The following is a 25,711-nucleotide window of genomic DNA, read 5'->3' as shown; positions in this document are numbered from 1 at the left end:
GACCTATATATAAAACAGGTGAGAAGGCAATTATGGCAAACTATAGACCAATATCATTGCTAATAAGTTTTTCTAAGATTTTTGAAAGAGTGGTGTACAATAGGATAAAGCAACACATATATACAAACAATTTAATGTCTTTTGCACAGTTTGGATTTAGAGAAGGCAGTAACACAGAAATGGCAATATAATACATTGACTAATGATATTTTAGAAACGTTGGAAAGACACAATCATTCATTGGGAATTTTTTGTGATTTGACAAAAGCATTTGACTGTGTGTCATGATATTCTTTTGAGTAAATTAGCAACATACGGCATTGGTGGTAAAACAAAAATATGGTTGAAGTCCTATCTGGAAAAGAGAAGACAAAGAGTTGAACTCTATAATAATTAAAATGGTAAATGCTGTTCACACTGGGGAACTGTCAAATATGGAGTGCCACAGGGCTCGATTTTGGGTCCTTTGTTGTTCCTCTTATATATTAATGACCTGCCGTCAGCATTAAGTACTGACAACAAGTCACTGTTGTATGCCGATGATACAACTATATTAGTGTCAGGTATTAATATCAATGAAATTCAAGAAAGGTCTAAACTTACGTTAAATTCCTTAAGTCAGTGGTTTAAATACAATGGCTTATCCCTGAACTTGAGGAAAACTAAAGTGTTAAAATTTGAAACAATCAATCGTGACAATATGCCTGTGCATTTATAGTTTAACGATGACTTATTACAAGAGGAAACTCATATTAAATTTTTGGGCACTGAAATTGATAAGTGCTTCAATTGGAAGACACAGGTTGAATCATTGTTACCCAGATTGGGAAAGGCATGTTATGCAATATGAATTATGAAAACATATAGCAATGTTACAACACTTAAAATGATATATCATGGATACTTTCATTCACTCATGAGATATGGAATAGTTTTTTGGGGTAATTCGTCAGAGGCCAGATGATATTACTCTTACAAAAGAAGACTATTATAATAATAATGGGGATGAAACATAGAGAGTCATGTAGGCCAGCATATATAAAGTTAAATATATTAACATTGGTCTCTCAATATATTTCATCTTTGATGACTTTTATGATAAATAACTTGGAATATTTTACTTTTAATTATTCAATTTATGAGAGACCAACAAACACAAAAGAAATTTACATGTCCTACAATCACATCTCGCAATGAGGCAGAAAGGGGTCCATTGCATGAGTATAAAAATATTTAACAGTCTGCCTGGATATTTATCTAATTTAGTACATGATAAAAAACAGTTTATAAATGAAATAAGAGATGTCCTAATACATAATCCGTCATATATTGTTTATGAATTTTGCTCTTCTGTCGGGATCAACAGCTAAGGAATAGAAGGGGAGTGCATGCTGACTGATGGATGTCCCACAGTAGGCATCAATATAGACATTAAGTGTAAGTGTAAGTTAAGGAAGGAGAATTATTATGTATTGCTAATTATCTTGTTGGTATAATTGTATGTGTAACATTGTATCGATTTATTTGAGGTATTCAGTTTAGATTTTAACTATGGCTGAATTGATGTTTCTGCGATTTTATCTGTGATTGTCTTGTGACTGTTGTTTGACAAGTTTTATATTCAGTGCCAGTTGCACACTTGTGAATACTCTGAAACGCTGATGTATGTATGTATCAGAACTTGCTTACAAGTAATGCAATCCTTAGGTAGTGAAAATGAGTTATATGGCTCTATACAGCATACCCACACATGAACACACACCACACAGTGGACTCATAACAGAACAATTATGGTTTGTAATGAAAAAAAAAACACTGGTACCACCAATTTGTTAATGTTACATAGTACTCATATATGGAAAAATCTTGTATAAAACAAGACCACTTTCCTGCACATTCATCATAACAAGTGATTCCTTCTCTTCTGACAATTTTTGCACGAGCTGTCATTAAATATTTGCTTCCTAAGGTATTTACAGCTGGTGGTCTGTAAAAGTGCTGCCTTTACCTTTTTTGTGATAGGTATGTCTAGAATCTGAAAAATGTATGTCTGAATAGAGAAATTTCATGACTCTAAGGCAGAACTGATGAAGACACATGCACAGAGGCATTCTAATTCATGACTGAAAAACACATTGGCCAATGGTTGAAGGCACAAGAGGTTATGTAAGCATGAGTAAATCTTAGTTCAGATAACGCTAAAGACACTTAGAATGTTTGCATAGTGCAACAATTCTGGTGCATTCACTCTGTTATTGTAGGCAGACAGCATAAAATTAATTTTATTTAATTACCTCTGTACCGTAACTGTAGACTTAAAGCAAAACTGTACTAGGTATAAAATGTGAATTTGCTCTTATCTGCAACTTCTATTCAAAATAATTTTTGTTCTGAAAAATATTTAGTGAGGTATGCATAAGGTGTACTCTGAAATGAATTTTAGTCTTCAAAGTGCCTAACACTGCTGTTAAATTTTAATTAAAAATTACATGTTTTAACAAACTGTAGTAAAACTTTTGAATATAAAGTTTAATTAAGATCTCTTCAGTGGTTCTTCAATTATTATACTCTGACAAAGAAATATGGTGAAGCTAATACACACATTTTCCCAACTTTCTGTTGTCAATGTACCAGGAAGAATAAATACTGCCATGACTGAACTATTAGCTTCATAACTTGTACTCTTCTCCAAGTATAATTAGAATGATCAAATCAAGGAGGATGAGGCATGTAGCCCGAATGGGGGAGAAGAGGAATGCATATAGGATATTGGTGGGAAAGTCAGAAGGAAAGAGACCACTAGGAAGACAAAGGTGTAGGTGGGTAGACAATATTAACATGGATCTTAGATAGACAGTATGGGATGGTATGGATTGGATTGATCTGGCTCAGGATAGGGACCAGTGGAGGGCACTTGTGAACACGGTAATGAACCTTCCATAAAATACTGGGAAATTCTTGAGTAGCTGCACAATTGGCGACTTCTCAAAAAGGGCTCAGCTCCATGAGTGATGACTGCACTATTTTTAAACTTTAGTGTCATATAATAACATATATAATTAAAAGCTGGGTTTTAAGACTACGTATTTTAACCATTTTCTGATATTAAAAGCACTTGTTACAAGTATCTTTACGAATTTTATACATTTTCATTATATTGAGATATTACTGTGTGCATGTCTATGACAGAATTTATCATTTCCATTTCCTTTTAGGTGATTTCTTACAACATATTTACTTATTGCTCCCTTGTATAGTAGATTGTAAATTGCAAGAAATAATAATAATAAAAAATTCCTTTTAATACAGTATCATGCTACTATTACCATAGGACTGAGGCAGGAGAGACAATCATTTGAGGATGTGTGACTTTCCATTTTTCTTCAAGAGAATTTTATTTAACTTAAACTAACATACAACTGAAGAATGGCATCTTCTGGGATGTGGTGCCATATATATCTTGTGTAAACCTTCATCTTCAGGGTAGAAAAATCCGCCACCTGCTCACGCAGTTTCCTCACTCGCAGATTTTTCTACCATGAAGCCACATCCCAGAAAATGGCATTCTTCATAGGCACCGCTGCGAAAACCTCAAATCCTATCATACAACTGTCTGCATGTCACTACTTCTCATCATGCACAATAAAAATTATACCTTATACATATTTTGTAGAATGAACTAAAAATAGAGCCTTTTGAGGAAGAGAACAAACTAAAAGAAAGATTTGCTTTAATGACAGGATACTGAAGCAAATTAGTACTTTTAATTTTATATGCAACATTCAGCTGTTATACTCTGTGCTGATAAAGAAACAAAACCCATCAAGTAAAATATACAGTAATTTGAAAGTTTGTTTGTTGAATAAAATATGTTCTATAAGGCCACATGATTGGTTTCCATGCAATAGAGGAGACGTCTTAATTTCTAGCAGTGACATCTGCAAAATATTAACATTACATTAAATGTAAATGTTACGGCTAGAAATTAATTGTATACTAAGAAATCTGTTTTTAACATGAAAGCCTCTGATGATGGCCCTTTGGGGTTGTAACAAGGCATATTTTACAAAACAAGTAGAATTTCTGACTACTACATGTTATATACTTGATGGTTCTTATTACTTCATTATAAATACTTTCAATTATTTTAAATATACTATATCCTGTGAAGGGCCGGTCATGGCAGCCGAGCACTCTAAGGCATGCACTGTCTTCGCCCACTTGGAAACTGGGATCATGGGTTCAATTTCCACTCAGGGAAATAATGTTTAGTTTGTGTGTGTGTGTGTGTGTGTGTGTGCATTTTTCTGTGTTTGTGTAGAGGCCTTGTGACAAGCTGATCGCTAGCCCAAGGAGTCCTACCAAATGTCTAAGATCTAGTAACCCGAAGTGAAACTGACAGTTTCACGGAGGTAGGCCAAGGCCCAAATTGGGGCTGCAGCACCAAAGCAAAAAAAAAAAAATATATACATCCTCTGAAGGAGAGATAGATTTGAATGTAAAAATTGTAAATCCTGTTGAAATACTAGGAATTATGAATTAGATATTTAAATCATTTGTAATTTTTAAGGCACACAAGAATACAAATTTCTCTAAAGGAAAAAAGAATTGATGAGAGAAGATTAATATCGCAGAAATGTGTTTCATGAGGAGTACTATGGAACACACTCTTTCAGACTGTAAAAGAAATTGGAGAGTTATAACCACAAATAACATAATTTATGGACTACAGAAGAAATCAGAAAAAAAACGCATTGATAACATGAACTGCCTGGGTTCCAGAAAAGATTTTAAAAGTCAACCAGAATGAGAAAGAAATTTGGGAAGACTTTTGAAACTATGGAAGGATTTTCTGGGAGGCTTTAACAGGCATAATACTTGAAAGAATGAAAATGATATATATTTTATATTTCTACTTTGTGGCATCCTGTTGTTTCATTGTATGAAATATACATGGTCCATCCAGCAAATGACACTGCTGTCATGTGTCACAACCGTTTATTAATTATGATGTCATTTTGCCATTACACTGTAAATAAAAAATAGATCAACATATTTTTACTACCAAATAGTCATCTTAAGTTTCCCATGTATTATACAGTTTATGATGAATGGTGACTATTTGCATTTTATGTATGAACAAATTGATGAGTAAAATAAAAATTGTAAAATTGAAATTAAAACTGATATCATCATCATCATTAATATCAAGGTTCCCCTAGAAGATGCGCTGATCCTTCAGCATAACTTCAGGTGTCCACTGGATCTTGCTCCTTTAGATTCATAGATGCATTGTCCTTTAACTGTTCCAGAATCATTGAAGTTCCATTCTTCAACTTGATGAATCCAATTAAGAATTGAATTCTATTATTTAATACCAAATGGTTTCACAGACTCATAATATTATAATTGTAGCATCTTGCTGCATTTCATTTAGTATCAGATGGTTTCACAGTCTCATGTGCAGCACGTTTTCCTATAAAACTTACTAAAAGTTATTAACTTTAAAACTTTTACATGTTGTATCGCTTTTAACTTATTAAAAGCTATTCAAAACATGTTTCAACCTATAAAGTCATCATAAGGTGTTTTAAATTAGTTATAAATGAGGAAACTGCTGTATTATGGTTTTTGGTCGTTACTGTGCAGTCCCTTATATGCACATGTATATTTGAAGTAGCGGGTTGTTCTGCCTGTTGTGTTATACTGCACGTCCCTCTTGCTAAACTGAATATATTAGTTAGAACTAATTGATATTATAATTATTTTTATTGATTTTATAAAACTCTTAATGTTTCCTTTATCTTCTCATGATTTTTGTTAGTAGGTATGTAGTTATTAGTTATTACAATTGGTTATTAATGTTTCCACAGATCTTGTGTTTACTTATAATTGACACATGTGTATAGTGATGTGTTATCTGTATGGAGCTGGACAGGAAGTGTGCAAGAGTTTCTGATGTGTTTTATGGGAGGGTATTCCCACCAAGCATAAGATACAGTACATACAAATGACAACATAAACAAAACCATGAAAATTATAAAAGTGGCAAATACAGGAAAAAATCTATACAATTAATAGGAATATCAACTCTATTTCACATAAAAACTCTCATATGAATGATGCCAATATTGTTAACAATCCAATATTTGAAAAATCAACTTATTACCACCAGACAGCACTTCTGCCAACAAACAACTCATAAAACATACATCACCTGTGATAAACTAAAATAAAGATATTTCACAAACACAGTATGATGCTAAGATACAGAGTTTTACAAAATTAGAAAAAAAGAATATCAGCTTTAACTTCAATTTTACAATTAATATCTTATTAGCCAATTTATTTGAAAAATGCAAATAACTGTGTATCAGTTTTTGTAATAAGCTATACAATAATTGATAAATGATGTTCTATTCATTCAGACTTCCATCGAAATGGCAAAATTACATCACAATTAAAATACAATTATGATAAGTGACAACAATTCTACTGGTGAGTTGAGTTGTGTTGTGACTGTTAAGAATACCCCATATATTTTGCATGTTCTTGCAGTCTATTTTTATTGGAGAAATTACATAATGATAAGTAACTTGTGACTCAGTGCAGGCATTTGTTGTAAGCCTTGCAACAGTGTAAAACAAATGAAAAAACACACTTATACTGACACAGGTCTATGAGACTGGTAAACTTTTCAAGTGTGCTCTTTCTGTTTCAGGAAGACACCTAGCAATAAACCATGTCTGTTCAATATATCAAGAAGCAAGTGTTAAGCCAAAGGTCATAACAGTCATAGTTCAAACTCCTTAGCTGAAAAAATTTCAGCTCAAATTGTTGTGGCATAAATCACATCCTCCAACATTAAAAAAAAAGAAAGCTTCATTAAAAAAGATCTTGGTGTAATTTATTTGTAGACAGTGCTCACATTCATGTAGTGTACTACTCTAGTAACAGTCCAAACACCTTAATTAAAAAATGGAGAACACACAAACTTCTCGGTTCTGTACATGATGTAAATGCAAAGTTTCACTAATACACAGTTCTTTGCTAATTTTCTACTGAGACATTGTATATTATCTCTTGACTTCTTCACCTAAGCTATAAGTATGTGCCATTTGAACAAATAATGATGTCCTTTTTATTACAAACTCATCTCCACCAAGCTGCATATCCAGTGTACTTTCATACTTTCAGTATTGACCTTGGAGTCATCTTTATAGCAGGAGACCTAGCTTGTCCTTTCTCCTGGCAAATCTCACACAAGAAATTTGATGTTCTATCCACTTCACTACCTCCAATTGCACTACAGCACTCTGTAAAAGAAGAAACAATATGCAATCAATACCATGAACAGCTGTCTATTTCACTGGAAAGGGCATATCATAAATATGCTGGAGGGAACAGACAAATTCAGATTTGGTAAATAATTATGAAATCACAAAGACTCTTAAAGGTCTCATATCAATTCAGATATAAATCAATATCAACTTTATCACTTCCAACCTCAAAAACCCTGGAATTACTTGCAGGCTACAATTTTGATTAATTAGATTGTAGAAGAGTACTGAAACTCCAAAGTAAAAATCAAGAAACAAACATTTTAAAGTGTTGTTACAGGGGCCTTTGAAAAATCAGGTTTAAAAAAAACTTTCACAGTATTTTCTCCACACATTTTTTTATAAAAAAGAATTTTAGAAAATGAATTGAATGTAAGAAATAGAAAAATGTTAACAAATAAATACATCAAACTCGAGTTTGGGTCCCAATCTGCATGTTGTAAGATTTGAGGTTTTCACGGTGGTGACTATGAAGAAAGCAGTCTTCTGGGATGTGGCGCTGTGTAGATATTGTGTTAACATACGTTTCGGAGGAACGTATCGCCTCCATCTTCAGGGTAGAAGAAAAGAAGAAATTCTCAAGCGAACCAACGTGAGCAAGTGCAATAGACATCTTCTTTTCTTCTACCCTTAAGATGGAGGTGATACATTCTTTCAAAACATTGGTTAACACAATATCTACACACTGACACATCCCAGAAGACTGCTTTCTTCTCAATCTGCATGCTCTTTGAAAGAGAAACAACATCTTACCTTAAAAAACTGTGAATAGTTATGTACAGGCTTAAGGCTTTCTAATATTAATTTGTTCTTTCTTTCTGGGCATTACATAGCAGTTCATATGACATATAAAAAATGAAACTTCTTCTTATCAACAAACTCTGAACTCTTCACTCAGAAGATGTTTGCTAAAGATTTAAACCAGTAAAATATTCAGTATCTAATACAATACCTATGAAGCACACACCATTTTCTACACATTTCTTAATTTCTTATTAAAGAAAAAGATCATCCTTCACTTCTCTGTTACCTAGGTCAACCACTATCTTGGATTATAAGGTAATTAATACAGTCTCAAGCAAGAAAGATAACGACTAAAAGTATTTAATCAGTGTCAACAACAAAAATACTGTCACGCATTTGGGGTTGCGTGACTATTGACACGTTTTGGATTGGCTGATTGGATTCATTAACACTTTATACACACCACTCAGAACTACAGACAATTACAGCACTATCACTATCTACACACTTTACAGTTCACCATTACATACACACACACACTAGTGCTCTGTCTTCACTAGTCATATCCTGGCAAGAGATTTATAACAGTCTCAGTGTCATTATAGCATAAATGAAGTCTTCTTTTCACAGCCTAATTCCTTTCTTGCCATCTCCAGAGACTCTCTCAATTCTCCAATTCAACTCCTATGCTCCCAAGCTCATATCATGGCAGGCTGGCATCTTGAAACTCAACAGACTCAAATGATCTTCTTTGCCCTTTTCATAACCCCCAGGCACAGACTGCACAGAAAACACAGCTCCTCTATTGTTGCAAGTGGGCATTACCTAGCAATGGCTGTTTCTCCGGCTCCACAGTTCTTGCTTTGGGCAAATACACCATAATATTTCCAGTTCCTCAAAAACTGAACTTAATATATCCACAAATAACATATTGTGACATAAGTACCAAATCACTGTCCACTGTGTAATAACAGCTTGGTAAACACGTAACGATGCCTAGCCCATTTCTAAGCAAAGGCCACTACAACATTTGGGGAGATTGTTAAAAACAATGCTTCTATGCAGTCCATGCTAACATTAGGCTTGAAACTACCGAATTTATTGCATATAAATAAGTTTGAAATTTCAGTACCATAATGAACCATTCAGTACTCTCCTACCGGAAATGATGTGATGGATACTGTTGTGCACAAGAATGCCTGACTGTCTGACATTCTGGAGTCAGATCACCTACCAATCATTTTCCACTTACTGGATCATGTCAGATCTAGGTATCTTCTGGGACCAGATGACAAGTTCACAGATTGGTAACAGTTTCAAAACCTGGCCTCTGAATTAATTTCACCTAGAATCCAAATTAACTTGGGAGAAGAAACCAATCAAGCAGCCCGCAATTTTACTGCCTCTATAGCTTTGGCATATAGGCTATCAACAAGCAGAAGTACACTCTTGGAACTTATTAACAATCTACTTAGTCTGGAGAATCTTCTAAAACATAAACAGAGGCCAACGAACATGTTGCAAGTAACCCAAGATCCAGTAGGCCGCACCATAGCTCAAGTGGTTAGTCGCTGGCTTCCCACCACAGCGGCCTGGGTTCGATCCCGGGTCTGGTCAAGTGGGATTTGTGGTGTACAAAGTGGCGCTGGGGAGGATTTTCTCCAAGTACTTTGGTTCCCCTGCCAATCTTCATTCCACCGAATTCTCCATCATCATAATCATCCAGAGCAGGTACAATAGGCCAATCAGTGGCCGCCGTGCTGAGTGGACCCAGTTGGACTGCCCCCCCCCCCCCACTAAGCAAATCCATGATCCAGCAAGTAAAATGGCAATTAATTGGGTTGCCAAAACTATCAGACGAATGACCCATAGAGAGGCACTCGAATGATGGGAATAAAGTAGAGAAATGTGAGGTCACACCTCAAGCTGCTTGGCCTATTGTGAAGTCACTTATGAAAAGGGCTGGACCAATATATCCTTTGTGGTCCACCTCAGGGAGTAATATATAAAACATTTCAAATTTATTATTCAAGTAATCTTTCAAGTTCCATATGATATGGTAGATAAATTGTAGTTGATATTTTTGTGAAGTATTTATTTCTTCTATTACATAAATGAAAATCTACTTTTAGATTTAGAAAACACTGAATGATGGTACATTTTAAAATCAGTCCCGTAGTACTTATATGCCTTCTTTCAACTATTAAAAGATACTGTACATTAACTAAACATTTAATTTTGTAATACTGTGACACTGGTCAGCCCACTCTTGGGGTCACTGTTTACTATTTTAATTTACTGCATATCATTTTCACACTGGTTAGTGGTTTTAGTGTTTCTGTCAAAACTATTTAAAAAGCTTTTAAAATTTTATATAAAATAAGGTTACAGTAGCCAAGGTTAGTACCTGCGTGCATCCATTTGTCGCAGACACTGCAGTTGATAAGCCCATCTTCCTCATCAGGCTTGTTTCCATAGCAACGCCAACACAGTTGACAGTAGCGACCTTTACGCCACAGCCTGCCGGGCGAAAGCAGCAGCAAACAATGAAAAACCCAGCCACACCATGCATGCATTTCCACAAGGTTAAGACACATTATGAACAGCATTTCTACTCACTTACTCACTGTCTGTAACTAATATGGTTTCTGGCTGTTGTCAGGAGGCCAGAGATACACGATCCACACTACAGGGTGTCTTAACACTTTGCGGACCAGTGGCATATTTTTATGCCTAGCACTTTTAAACGTGGTGGACCGGTGGCATATTATTATGATTTTAGGACACGTTATGTTGAAACACGCTATACCTTGCACTGGTGCCAGGCAGACGCATGACTGGTGCGTGACAGACCTCTTGAATGTTTGCTTCGTAGTCAGTAACATGACCCAACTGTTTTCCTCTCTCACTCCAAAAGAAAATGCCTTTGTTCATCTTCCAGCTGCATGCACCAGGCAGGAAGTTACTAGTGCAAAATGGATCAAGGTTGGAAGAGGTTGAGGTCCAAGCGTTTTCTCGGAAAACAAGAAATATCTGACTTGTTCTCCGATGAGCTATCTGACATCCCTTGTGAGTCTGCTAGTGACAGCGACTCACAATCTGATAGTGAGTGTGGCAGGGGCGAACAAAAAATTGTGGCCACAGACAGTGAAAGTGACAGTAGCTCCGCCGAAAGTGCAGGTAGCAACATTGCAGGGACAGTCACATGGGGAAAAGTAGACAAAATGCCTGTTTTGGGAAAGTTTACTGGAAATCCAGGGGTGAAGCAAATTCCATCTGACCCAAATCCACAATTCACAATTCAAGCATGGTTGATGTTCAAAGGAGACATGGACAGGTAAAGAAGCCTGTTTGTCCGAGTATAATATGTTCATGAAGGGATTTGATAGAGCTGATCAGTACTTGGTCTATTATTCTCTTCCTCAGAAAACAGTAAAGTGGACAAAGAAAGTTGCTTTGTGGCTTATAAATTGTACCATTTTCAATTCATTTTTGGTTTTCAAAAATCTAAACCCTCATTCAAAACTGAAATACAAGGCATTTCTGCTGAATGTGGCAAAAGCCTGGGCTACAGACCAGATGGTGGCGGCAGACACAAACTTAGTGTGACCAGGTCCATCAACTCCCACCCCACGCAGGCCTCATGTGGAGCCCCCTGGGCAACTCTCAGGTGATATGCAGAAACATATCCTCCCGAAAATTGTGAAGAGTGAACATGCCAAGGGGAAGCAGCCTTCTAGGCAATGCCATGTTTGCGCAGTACACAACAAAAGGAGTATGACTGTCTACATGTGCAAGTTCTGTGTAATGCCACTTCACAAAGGGGAATGTTTCCAGAAATATCACACTCTCAAGCACTTCTAGGAGCATTGGTAAGTGTTCTCCAAAAATTTTAGTTCCTATATTAATTAGGAGATTTCATATTAATTTTTAAAGTGAACAGTGGACAAGTTAGGGTAGTGGGTTTAAAAATGGTGGTCCCCAGGGTGATTTTAAATATTTATATCGCCAGTTCGCGAAGTGTTAATTATATGCCTATAACAGAAGCATCATGTTCTACACGTAAAGGCAAGAGGAAATATTTGTATAAAAATATGGTCGCAACTGGTTTGTTAGCGAGATATGGCAACAATGCATATGGGAACTACAAGGTAGCACTGCAAAATGGATAACGCATTCATTCAGCCTACAGATTCACATACAGTCATCACGATTAATGTTCTGGAGTTGTGGTGTTCACTACAGCAGCCATGTTACCTATCAAAGAATGGCACAGAATGCACAGTATTCATTTGATGAAGTGACATTACTAAATGGAGAAGCAGAGTGATCCACAATAAACGCATTCAAATCACAGGACATTTACCCCTCTGGAATACTGTCTGTGAGCAACAGGTTGTATGTGGCTGAATCTGATAAATGTTGGCAGACCATGAAGCTGCAGGAGCACCAATGCTGAAGACTGGTCCCTGGTACTGGTACCAGACAGCTAGGCCATCATCACCACATTTCCCAGTGAATGGTGGTGAGGGTGCAGCATGATCAGCTGTTACACATTCCATATAATAGCAAGTTCAACATTCTACAAGAATCAAAAAGCTTTCTGCTAACTACTGTATTGAGATATGACATCTCCAAACTTTCTCAGCTGAGCATTGCTGATGGAAGAAGTGTGCTTCACATGGACTGGGATTTTGATTACTTGTAACCAGCACACATGGGCTGATAAAACCTCATTCCTTTCAAGACACACAACTCCAATAGCAGTTTTCGATAAATGTTTCAGCAGGAATAACTGGCGTTATCCTCTTAGGTTCTTATGAGCTACCACCTAGACTATCAGGGCTTCTTATTTACAGTTTCTATCTGAACAGCTACGACTAATGGATGATGTAAAATTGTCAATGCCACAGACAATGTGGGTACTGCATAATGGGGCCCATTCTTCTCACAATGTCATGCAGTATCTAGACAGCCACCACCCAGGTGAATGGATATGATGAAATGAACCAGTTGTGTGGCCTCCATGACCACCTGATCTCACACCTGCTGACTTCTACTTGTGGGACCATTTGAAGAACATTATTTACACCCAATGATGTAACTCATGGGATGATCTCTGGAATGGCCTTGAAGCAGCTGGGACAACAATATGCAACGTACCTGATGTCTTTCAGGGAACCAAGAGTTCTTGGCGCAGCAGGGCTCAGTTATGCACCGACTGTATTGGTGGATCATTTCAATGTATATGTAAACCATTAACGACTGGACACATAACATTCTGCTCACAAATAATGTACTCTTTATCCACAACTACATCACCTGTCTCCTTTTCTCTTCTTGTGCTTCCTGCTGCCATACTTTGATAACAAAGCAGTTGTGACCATATATTTATATAGCTGTTTTAGCCTGCCTATAAGCGTAGAACATAATGCTTATATTTATGGTATGTAATTACAACTCACCCTATATCTACTCATTTATGATTCGACACACTGTTTTATTAATAAATTAATAACTGTAACACATAACTGGATGCAAAATATACATTTTACTTTCATAAAGTCATACTCTTTTTTGTGCTACACAATTACTGTTAGGACAGCAGATGATGAAGCAATGAAATGTGAAAATGATGTCTGGGATTATTTATACACTGTGTAATAATTCGACTGAATTCAAATATTATTCTTGGAAAGGAAGAGAATGAACAAAAAAATATTACAATTATAAGTATGTCATCATGTGGGCTAGCATAACTTCTTATTTAAAATTTATAGGCACATTTCAGATGTTACATGTGAACATTACTGCTTCACATGAAGGCACAGGTATTTTAAGATATAAACTGATAATACAGATTAGGATAAACAAGTATGAAAGGTAAACTACCTTATAATGGTAGAAAAATGTCACTACAGTCTGATGTGACATGTATGGCCTGTAATGGGAAGTCCATTTTATGAGCATTTTCTTATGCAACATCTATTTAATCATGTTATGAATAGTAATATTACCCAATTTTAACAGGAGTATTTTTCAGACTTTTTGCATGTAGTGAGTTTTTTTTTCTCTCCTTTTGGAATTTGCATAAAAATGTCTCACAACATGATTCAATGCCTAATTTCTATTCTTCATGAGCCAAATGAGTACTACTGGCAATACAGTGATCTCATGTCTTGACTCATTAGAGGTATGAAGACTATATCTTCTGCAGACTGTAAATAAAGAATACATTCAAAATATTTTTATCTGTTCTCCACAGAAGTGTGTAGCCTGGTGCAGTCACACCAGTTACCACCCTGTAGGGCTGGCTCAAGTCATTCCATCCCCCATTAGACTAAAAAACTATATTCTGTTATTGTGGGCGGAATCAGGCAAACAGGTGAGCCCATTTGGTCAGATGATGCACAGTGAGGCAAGCAGGTCAGTTTGATGAATGGCATGGTGCAGAGCAAACTGTCTCATAAGAGTTTCACTGGTGTTTCCAGTATGGAAATCATATTTCTTGCACAATTAGTTACCACCACCATAATACTGTTTCCCTCTTTCCTTCCTTTCCCTACTCCCTATTTATAAAATCCTTTTCATGAGGAAAGTCTCAGAGTTTGGGCAAAGAACATACTGGTAAGAGTCCTGAAGAGAGTTGAGGGATGGATGACTATCATACTTGTGTGCAAACAAATCAAGCAGACCAGAAGCAGAGGAATGATTTAGTTCAAACAAAGTAGTCTCAGAGTTTGGGCAGAACGAGTTTCATTGAAGGTCCTGTAGAGAACTGAGCAACAGATTACTATCTTACTTGGTGTGTAAACAAAACCAAGTGGGCTGGAAGCAGAAGAATGGTTCAGTTTAAACACAGTCTCTACAAAAGGTACTCACTAGCTCAGGGCAGAGCCCCCATCATGAATCCTACCCATTACTTTGTAATCTTCTAAGGAAAAATTGAATGCACAAGAAATTTGCTTAAATTTAATGTACCTCATCAAAAGTCTTTGAGTAAATAAGAACTTAATATTCAGACACAATCACTTATTCGATCATGCCTACCAACCACTAATTACTTGTACAACAAACAAAGAAGTGGCACGTCACATTGTGTGTATCATTTCATTGTTTCATGGGAATCGTAGCAGCAAATTCATAGTCACAGTATCTCCTGGTGAATGAAAAGTCAGTACTGTGGTTAGGTGATGTGTTCCTGTAGGTTCCGTGATTCAGCAGTAGTAAGAGACATGACACTGTGTATATAGTATGAAGTGATCAAGAAACTGCACATCAATGAAAAAAAGAAATCCAAGCATAAATATTCATAAGTTAAGTCCTAAACACACTCATAATTTAGCATTAAACCATACAATCACACCACCTGTTTGACAGTAAGAATGTATGGACAATGATTCCCTCTACCAACATCTTGGCATTCAAAGCAAGCACATCTACTGTTACTAAACTCATGTGACACTTTTTCTTCTGTGTATCAACTTTAAATTTGGCAATACCACTCATACATAATTTTTGCGTTACAAAAAATTATCAATTCTCTTATAAATTTCTGCATTTTCACTGAGTATGGACAGGTACCTGATAATATTGTCACGTGTTGGGTATGTTCCGCAACAAATAACTTCATGTGGGTTTCGGATTTAGCGAATCTTTATTGGACACTCACTCTTACACACCTTACAATTATTATCACTTGCAATATCACTTGACTTCTGGCCCAATACTCAAATGCAACGTCTCAACTATCCTTGACCGTGGTTGCATCTCAACTGTCTCTGGTGGTGGCTATCCCAAGATTGTCTCGTTCCCATTTCAGTGTCATCTCTGGCTCAGCATTTCTCAATTCATTACATGCAGACAGATGGCTGGGCAAACATTACAAAGCTAATATGGGCATTTTCATAAGTTTCCATTGTAAAAGTGCCACAAAGAATATATAGTTTGGTGCCTGCATTTTTTTTATCTTCATGCCATTATATTATAATTATATAATCAGAAGCTGAGCTTGAAGAGTATGTTATTCAACCATTTTTTGATATTATAAGTATGTGTTATCACAATTTTCTTAATTTTGTGAATTCTTATTGCATCAAGGTTGCACTGTATTTCTTCTACATCTTATGAAGAGCAAAAGACTGCAATGAATGTGTGTGTGTGTGTGTGTTACATTCAGTTTCTGAAATGTGCCAATTTATCTGTACAATTTCTGAATTTATTACATAATATTCTTACATGAATATTTCAGTCACAATATTTACTTGCATACCAATCATCCTCATGTATGATGTGGGCCCCTATTTCTGGGCCATAATTCAGAAAAATAAAAAATGCTGTAAAGAAATTTTCGAGTAGACATTTCTTGTAGAAATAGTTTAATTAATTATAGAAGTATCAAGGCACAGTTCAGATATTTGGGAATAACGATAATAGATCGAAACCTGATTCAGGAGGAAATTAAGAGGCAATTGAACTCGGGTAATGCTTGCTACCATTCAGTCCAGAACCTTTTGTCTTCTCGTCTGCTGTTCAAAAACAAAAATTAGAATATACAAAACTCTAAGTTTGCCTGTGGTTCTGTATGGGTGTGAAACTTGGTCTCTGACATTAAGGGAGGAACATAGACTGAGTGTGTTTGAGAACAGGGTGTTGAGGAGAATATTTTGACCGAAGTGGGATGAAGTGACAAGAGGTTGGAGAAAACTGCACAATGAGGAGCTTCATAACTTGTACTCTTATCCAAGAATAACTAGAATGATCAAGTCAAGGAGGATGAGGTGGGCAGGGCATGTAGCATGAATGGGGGAGATGAGGAATGTGTAAATGATATTTGTGGGAAAGCCAGAAGGAAAGAGACCACAGGGAAGACCAAGGCGTAGGCGGGTGGGCAATATTAAAATGAATCTTAGAGAGACAGGATGGGGTGGCATGGATTGGATTGATCTGGCTTAGGATAGGGACCAGTGGAGTGCTCTTGTGAACATGGTAATGAACCTTCGGGCTCCATAAAATGCTGGGAAATTCTTTAGTAGCTGCAGAATTGGCAGTTCCTCCAGAATGGCTCAGCTCCATGAGTAAGTAAGTAGAAGTAACAAGAATGAAGACATAGAGTATATTACTCTAATACTGTTTATAATGGTGTCATCCAGTGAAGTCTGCAAAGTGACTTCAAAATGATCAGCATCAGTAGTTGTAAGTTGCCATTACTTCTTGGTAAACTCAATAAAACAGAGAAGAATCATAATGTACAATGCATGGCATGTGCAAAATGAGAAAGCAGAACTATATCACACATTATTTTTAGTTTCTCACCCACTAAAAATGATCTCAATCTCTTATTCATCTCAGAAATGTACAACAATTTCAACTTGGATAACAAATGTCTACTCCTTATGAATACTGATGCCAACTCAACTGGCTCCCATGGCTACACCAGTATGACTATGAAAGTCAAATTTCTTTCTACTACCAGAAGGAGTAAAACTAAAAAGAGGTTAGGGTGTGTGTTACTATGTGAACAAATAATACTGCAACAAATTATCAACATTCAAATATATTTTTAAAAATGAAAAAACCCCTGTAAGATGTGCATCCTGTTGTTTTTAACACTTATCTCATGATAATGGTGCACGTGGTACATGAGTGAATACAGCACATACTTAACAAAATAAACTTTGAATATTTCTCTGTGTACTGGAATACCTGCATAATTTTTGTCAATAATAATTCATTGTCAGGCAAACATGGTCACAAGATTTATGGGGATGGGTTCATGTAAATGCAACAAAATTAGAAGAGACTGATCTTACATGTTAGTTGGATGCAGCTGATTATGGTAGAAGCAAAAAATGAATGTCAGTTAAAATGCCACAGCTGGAAATTGTCAGAGAACTTAGAATTAAATTCTGATGGTAGGAACAGGTTATGGAAATCTTCTGTGAGGACATGATTTAGTTTGTGAAGGTCAGAATGATGGGTAGGTGACACATTAAATCGATGAACACCCCAAATCTGTTGCGAGCCATGTGATCATTCCTTCCTTGTCTAACATTTCAGATAATGATTTAAATCTGTGTGGAAATGCAGAATATGAAATGGTACAAGTAACCACACATAATACGATCTTCTGTTTTAAGGTAAAATGTACTCTGGTAAGTGGTTACCAGCATTCTGCAGAAATATACAGCCATCTTCGGCGTGTAATACTGAAAGAAACATTTCTTCCTTGGAGGCAGCATGTGCCTCTGAAAGAATGGTAACCACCTACCATACTACATGGTATCCTAACCAGTTAAGATCACAATATGAATATTCATCATGCTGAAAACCTCAAATATCAAATGGTACATACTTTTAGAATACTGAAATAACACTATATATGTATATATATTTTGGATGGTACAATGTTTGGAAGGTGAGAACATTATTCAAAAACTTCTCTAACAAATCATACAGCAATTTCTTGACTTAACATGCATCTGTTTCTAGTTAGCACAAAAATACATAAAATTAATTACACATAGATGTATTTGCAATACTTACTTTGAGCAAGGGACGCAGAGAGTCTGGGCATAAACACGAGTTCCTTTTTCGCCTTTCTTGTACTAGTAAACGAAAAAACAAAAATTTATAAATTATAGAGCTTACTCTATTACTATTGCTTATTAATTTATTCCTGTTAGCTAGCCATCTCACATGCAACTTGCCTTTTAAAACTTTTAAGAGGTTTCAACATCAAAATCTCTTCTACATCACTGGTTTATGCACACTACATGTTTTGACCAACATTGGTCATCTTCAGGTGTCTTTAAAACTGTTGATGAAACTGCTGTGCTTCTGTCTGTAAATTCAATTTTAATGTTTAAAACTTTTAAAGATTGTCAAAAGCAAGTTGCACGTGAGATGGCTAATTAACAGGAATAAAGAAGTGATGTACAACAGGACGCTACAAAACAGTACTGTCTATGAAGATAACAGAGTAACAGAACCTAACAGAGTAGAACAGCAATGTTAAATTCATGTATCAGCCAGGGCACCCACTATCCTGACAGGTTCTTCATGGCTTTCTTCAGTCCCTCCAGATAAATTACAGGCCAGTCACCTTAACCCTTCGAGAGCCAAACCCCAACACAGAACTCTTGGCCAGAAATGTTATGGTCTCTTGAGAGTAAAAGTAGTTGCTCGTAAAATACAGAATGCTTTCCTCAAATGACTTTCAAACATCTAAAATATATGTGAAAACCTGTTCTTTCCCTCACACAATTTTAATGTAATAAGCAACCAACCAAACAGCTAACTAACCAGCTAACCAAATAACATACACGATGTTGAGAAGTCATATATATCAGTACACTATGATCGATTATGAGAATATTACAGAATATTTTTATGTGATTATGACTGTAAATCGTGGGTTGGGTGTGTGGGAAGTAAAGAATAAAAAACGGACACAAGCACTCATGGGCCATCACCATTATGGGCATATCCTACCCTCCAAGACTGGACATCCTAAAAGTTCTTAGGCAAGATCTTTCAATAACAGATGACTTGTGCATTCCTGTAAGAACAACTTATACTCTCAGGGCTGAGGAGAATAACAAATTCAAAAAGACGCATGTTTTCTTTCATAAGCAGATAAGGTTTGTGTCTGACCACTTAACTATATGTATTATCATCTAAAATACTAACTACAATAAATGGTTAAGGTTATATAAAGAACCAAACTCTACAAATTCTATACATACTAGCATCATATGTAAGAAAACATTTAATAGTTCCCAATGTATCGACAGTTCCACTCCTAAAATTTAGTTATGTAATTTTTTTTTGAAGTCAAACTCAAAGACAATATTTAATGACCTTGAAAAGTATTTTTTATGCTAACATAGTAGTGCCATAAGGAAAAATTGCCTGATCAATGGAAGGAGTCTATTATTGTACCAGTTCACTAGTAGGGTGATAAGACCGATTGTAGTAATTATAGGGGGATATCACTGCTATCAACTTCATACAAAATTTTATCCAATATTCTTCTCTCAAGGTTAAGTCCATATATAGATGAAATTATTTGGATCATCAGTGTGGGTTTCAACATAACAGATCAAATACAGAGCAGATCTTTTACATTCATCAGATATTGGAGAAAAAATTGGAGTACGATGAGACAGTACATCAGCTATTCATTGACTTCAAGAAAGCCTATGAGTCAGTTATGAGGGAAGTATTGTACAATATTCTGATAGAGTTTGGGATACCATGAAACTAGTTAGGTTGATTAAAATGTGTTTAAACAAAACGTATAGTGAAGTCCGTGGAGGTAAATATTTGTCTGATAAATTTCCTATCCAGAATGTTCTAAAACAAGGAGATGCTTTATTGCCATTCCTTTTCAACTTTGATTTAGAATATGCCATTAGGAAGGTCCAGGGAAACCAGGCAGGACTGAAATTAAATGGGACACATCAGCTGTTGGCCAATGTTGATGATGTGAATCTATTGGGTGATAATGTAGATACCATAAAGAAAAACACACAAACTTTAATTGACGCAAGTAAAGAGGTTGGTCTAGAAATAAACACAGAGAAAACTAAGTATATGTTGCTGTCTCGTTACCAAAATGCAGGCCAAAATCGTGACATAAAGATAGGAAACAGATGTTTTTAAAATGTGGCACAGTTCAGATATTTGAGAACAATGATAACAGATCGAAACCTGATTCAAGAGGAAATTAAGAGGAGATTGAACTCGTGTAATGCTTGCTACCATTCCGTCCAGAAACTTTTTTCTTCTCCTCAGCTGTCCAAAAACATAAAAACATACAAAACTGCAGTTCTGTATGGGTGTGAAACTTAGTCTCTGACATTAAGGGAGGAACATAGACTGAGGGTGTTTGAGAACAGGATGTTGAGGAGAATATTTGGACCGAAGAGTGATGAAGTGACAGGAGGTTGGAGAAAACTGCACAATGAGGAGCTTCATAACTTGTACTCTTATCCAAGTATAATTAGAAGATCAAGTCAAGGAAGATGAGGTGGGAAGGGCATGTAGCACAAATGGGGGAACGAGGAATGCGTACAGGATATTTGTGGGAAAGCCAGAAGAAAGAGACCACAGGCAAGACCAAGGCGTAGATGGGTGGGCAATATTAAAATGGATCTTAGAGAGACAGGATGGGATGGCATGGATTGGATTGATCCGGCTCAGGATAGGGACCAGCGGAGGGCTCTTGTGAACATGATAATGAACCTTCGGGCTCCATAAAATGCTGGGAAATTCTTGAGTAGCTGCAGAATTTGCAGCTCTTCCAGAAGGGCTCAGCTCCATGAGTAAGTAAGTAACATAGTAGTACAGTGGGTCACCATGAAGGTTATTTAATGAGCTTCAAAGTGAGCCCAAATTCATCTCTGTATGTTATGTAGAACCGAAGTTATTTTAAGAGTTTAAATGGCAATACTTGCAGAAATATTTAAATACATATCTGGCAATTTGCATATATTCATTTCTGATGTGTAACTGGCATGTACATCAAATATGACTGAAATCACATAAGGTAAGGTTGAAAACACACTTCATCATGTTAATTTGCCACAGACCAATACTCTTGCTTTTAGTCACTGACATGTTACTGTGCCTTATTTTCACATAAGTACAATATGTATGACATATTACGACTGCATAATTTGCAAGAAATAATATTCATGTTCTCCAAATTTAACTGTAACTGGAATCATGGTATAAATAGTTAATGAAACTGTGATTACAAGGAGTGTCCAGTATGTAGACACAATTTCAGTCCTGCACAATATCAATGATTACAGTTCATAGTATTACAATATCATTGTTTTCTCTGTAGGCCATTGATCTGTTCAGTTCTGTCACTTTCTGATATATCTGGAATTTTGCCTTAAACAAAAAAAAAAGCCTATGAAAGCTCATAGAAATATTTTTGTAGAATAAATAGGCATTTTACATTCCCACTCTTTATATTTACTAACAGAAATAGAGCACAATCTATTACCTCATGCTGCCATTGGGCATTGGGTGTGTCTGGATTGTTTCCTGCTGGCTCCTGTGTCCCACATGAACCACACACCGCACACTCCTTACAATGCCATCGACCACTTGGAACTCGACGCAGTCCGACACAGTATATATGATACCTGAATCAATTAACATTGTATGATATGTCTTATATGAGATTTAAGTTTTTCATGGTGATAAATATCTAGATGGTCTCTTTGGATACGATACCACATAGCCTTTGACTATCTGAAGAGGGATGCAGCATGTTCCTCCAAAACCTCTTACCAGACAACATGGTGTGACAGTTCAAAAGACCACAACCTACAAAATAGGTAAGTCCTACCTATATTATTAAATTTGTTTATTCATAAAGTTAATAAACTCTTACTTACTGTTGTTGTGTACCGCAAATTTTCAAAGAAAGAAATTTTTTAGACAAACAAAAATCTTTATTTTTATAAACAAAGTTTTTCTAAGTTAGCAAATTTAACTTTTATCCTACGGGCATTTAAATTCCGGTAAGGGCAGTGGTACGGAATAAATTTAAATACCCGCGATTATAAAGCCATAAAACTGGAATCATTTACTAAATTTACTCCTATTTCTGCAATTTCTGTGATAAACAAACAAAATAAACGCTGTTTTTTTCTCGAAAGAATATAGAATCAGATATTGTAATTTACAGATTGCATAAAACATGTTAAGATTTTTACACTGGCTCCAAATAAGAAATTCCCCAGTTTTGTTAGTTTCTCTACAAGAATTCATAGGTTCTCGGAACGCTTGAATGCAGGCAGATGCATGACCACTTGTGCAAGTTGGCAACACAGCGGATGTTGTGTCTATAGAGTTTATCGGAGTCTAAATGACGTAGTTCTTTTAGACTGAGGACAGTGGGCGAGTGATATAAACTCAGTGTTGTATATTCGAGCTCTGCTACACAATATGTTTTACTGTTCTTATACAGTTCAAGGCTAGCATTCTTTATGCATGCGTTGCTGTACCGACACACAGCATAATAGCATCGTGGCCAGAAGCGTTCAGTCGAGTGTAATTTCAAAGTTCGATCGTACCATGTGGTCGTGTCGTTTGGAATATTCTGACATATTTCAGCTCATCAATGACTCCGATTCAGATTGCTGTACTGACAATTCTGAGAGTGACGTTGAAGGTAGCGAATCATAAAATGATTTTGAAGAAGACCCATCATCTTCGTCGGCAACCTGGGGACCACCACACCAGCGTGGCACGAGGAGTGTGAATAATTATTCAGGTGGAGCTGTGGGCAAACTGTGGCAAACAGTTATAGCATCTCTTGTCGAGCCTGGAAATGGACAAATAAGCTATTTTTCCATCTCCTTGATCTGAACAGTTACATCCTGTTGTCACACAGAGAATTTCGTCTCGCTCTTGTGCAGAACATGCTGGAAGGGGTCCACCTCGCCATCAACGGCCAGGGGTCGAACCCCTGCCGTTTTATGGGAGATATCTCGATTATAGAAGGCCAAACCACATCACTGGCCGACTTCCTCTACTTCGCAATTGAGGTGTCGTGTGTGCTTTTCGCGTGGGAAACGAAAGACCGTCCGGACAAAGTGCGTGAAGTGCGAAATCGGACTCTGCATTTCCGGATTTTTTTGAGAATTCCACACGAAGGCAACATTCCGGCAGATGACGCAGGTGGGAAGACAGACCCTCCATGCAGATGGTGGGCAAAAATTATGTAAGTAGAACATCATTTTCTACGTTAAAATTGGATTTTATATAACGTTCGCACGCGCGGACTTTGCAACCCCATATGGGGTCATTCGTACCGCTGACTTATTTTTTGCGACCCCATATGGGGTCTTTAGTAGTTTAAAGGTTAAACTCTGCATAATTGTATCTTAAATTTGCTTTGTTATATTTCTAGTTGACACCAACAAATCTGATCACCTTTATATACAAATATACACAGTATATTGGCCAAACTTCTGGAGTGTGTTCTACATGTCATTTTGAGCACAAATTGGCCAATAAACTATAGGTTGATTCGATGCCATTATTGAGTTAAGTGTTACTGAGGTGAGATGGAACTGCTGTAACTTGATGGAGTCCTTGTGGGTACACTGTCTAGGCTAGTGTTGCTGTACTGTGCTGCATGGTGGTCACAGTCAAAATGCCCAATACATTTACAAGTGCTGACATGCATTCTGTACATGGTTTCTGCAATGGAAGTGATACAGATGCTGTAGTGGAATACCAGACAACAATATCCACTTTGCAGAATTCCACATTGCAAAACAATTGGGAATGCACATAGAACTTTGAGGGAGAGTCGTTCCTTCCACCAAGCGAATACATAAAGTGATCAATGACAGAATGGAGATTATGATGTTCTGGCAGCAGTGCAACGAAGCCCAAGTGTGAGTATACACAGAATTTCCAAAATGACCGATATAGCAGGGACACAAGTACAGAGGATTTTGTACTATTATGGATCCTATTCACATCATCTCCAAAGAGTACAACATCTCTTACCAGGAGATCATGCTACATATGATTTTGTGAATGGCTGCAACCATGACTACACATTGTGAGATATTCTCTTCATGGATGAGGCCCACTTTACCCAGGACAGTTTTACCAACACAAGGAATTCACTATCTTAGAACACAAAAATCCACATGCAGTATCAGAATGTCTTTTTCAACATTAATTTTTCAATTAATGTGTGATGTGGAGTATTAGGCAATAACCTAATGCACCAAATGTTACTGGAGGACGTTTAACAGCTCCATATCACAGGAACTTTCTGGAAAATGAACTACCACTGCATTTACAGGCTGTGCCTCTTGCAACATGAAAACAAATGCAGCTGGCTGCAACATGAGGCAGCACTTCTGCATTTTGTCAGAATGGTATCAGATTTCTTGAATTAAAAGTATGAAAGAAGATGGACAGGAAGAGGTGGACCAATGGATTGGCCCATTTAGCCTCTAGATTTTAATTTATTAGATTGCTTTCTGTGGGGTTGCATGAGGTCAAGAGTGCATTATAGTGATACACAAGAAGCAAGGTATCAGGCCACAACTGCCATCAGAAATGAAATGGGATGCATGCAGTGGGAACATTCAATAACGTAACAATTGGAAGCATGAAGGCAGTCCAATGGTGGGCATTTAGAACACATGTTGTAATAACATTTAAACTCAACAGTTGTGTTTAAAATGATGGTAATAAAGGTGAGCTGAAAAGACCTTTCTTTCACCAGTGTTATGCTTAACTCAATAATACTGTCGAACCAACCTACAGCTTGTTAGATTTTTTGCTCCACATGACCTGCAAAACATACTCCTGAAGAATGCTGTCTTCTGGGATGTGGTGCCATGTAGATATTGTGTAGAATGACGTTTCATAGGAACGTGTTGCCTCCATCTTCAGGGTATAAAAATCCACGAGTGAGGAAACAGCATGAGCAGGTGACTGCAGATGGCATTCTTCATAGTCACTGCTGTGAAAACTTCAAATCTTACATGCTCCTAAAGTTTGGATAACATAGCATGGAACACTTGTATATATACATATACATTTTTAAATACCAACAGTAATGAAAGAGAATG

At 36.6% G+C, this 25,711-nt stretch overlaps 1 protein-coding gene across 4 annotated transcripts in view; it reads right to left on the bottom strand.

Annotated features, from left to right (window-relative positions):
- Positions 1-4,411: 4,411 nt before the first annotated feature.
- Positions 4,412-25,711, bottom strand: part of LOC111873253 (titin) — a 47,527-nt gene continuing 26,227 nt past the window's right edge. For 3 of the 4 annotated variants that reach the window (XM_023867804.2, XM_023867802.2, XM_023867803.2), the window contains exons 10-13: positions 22,105-22,246; positions 18,630-18,691; positions 10,492-10,604; positions 4,412-7,316 (exon numbers count right to left, since the gene is read on the bottom strand). In XM_023867804.2, the coding sequence (XP_023723572.1) occupies positions 7,186-7,316; positions 10,492-10,604; positions 18,630-18,691; positions 22,105-22,246 (448 nt within the window). In that variant the 3' untranslated portion in view covers positions 4,412-7,185. The remainder of the gene's footprint in view (positions 7,317-10,491; positions 10,605-18,629; positions 18,692-22,104; positions 22,247-25,711) is intronic. The other variant, XM_023867805.2, reaches the window with a different exon arrangement.

Source organism: Cryptotermes secundus, unplaced genomic scaffold (assembly GCF_002891405.2).
Source record: "Cryptotermes secundus unplaced genomic scaffold, Csec_1.0 scaffold110, whole genome shotgun sequence".
NCBI classification, from domain to species: Eukaryota; Metazoa; Arthropoda; class Insecta; order Blattodea; family Kalotermitidae; genus Cryptotermes; species Cryptotermes secundus.
This window is presented reverse-complemented; position numbering and strand designations above follow the sequence as displayed.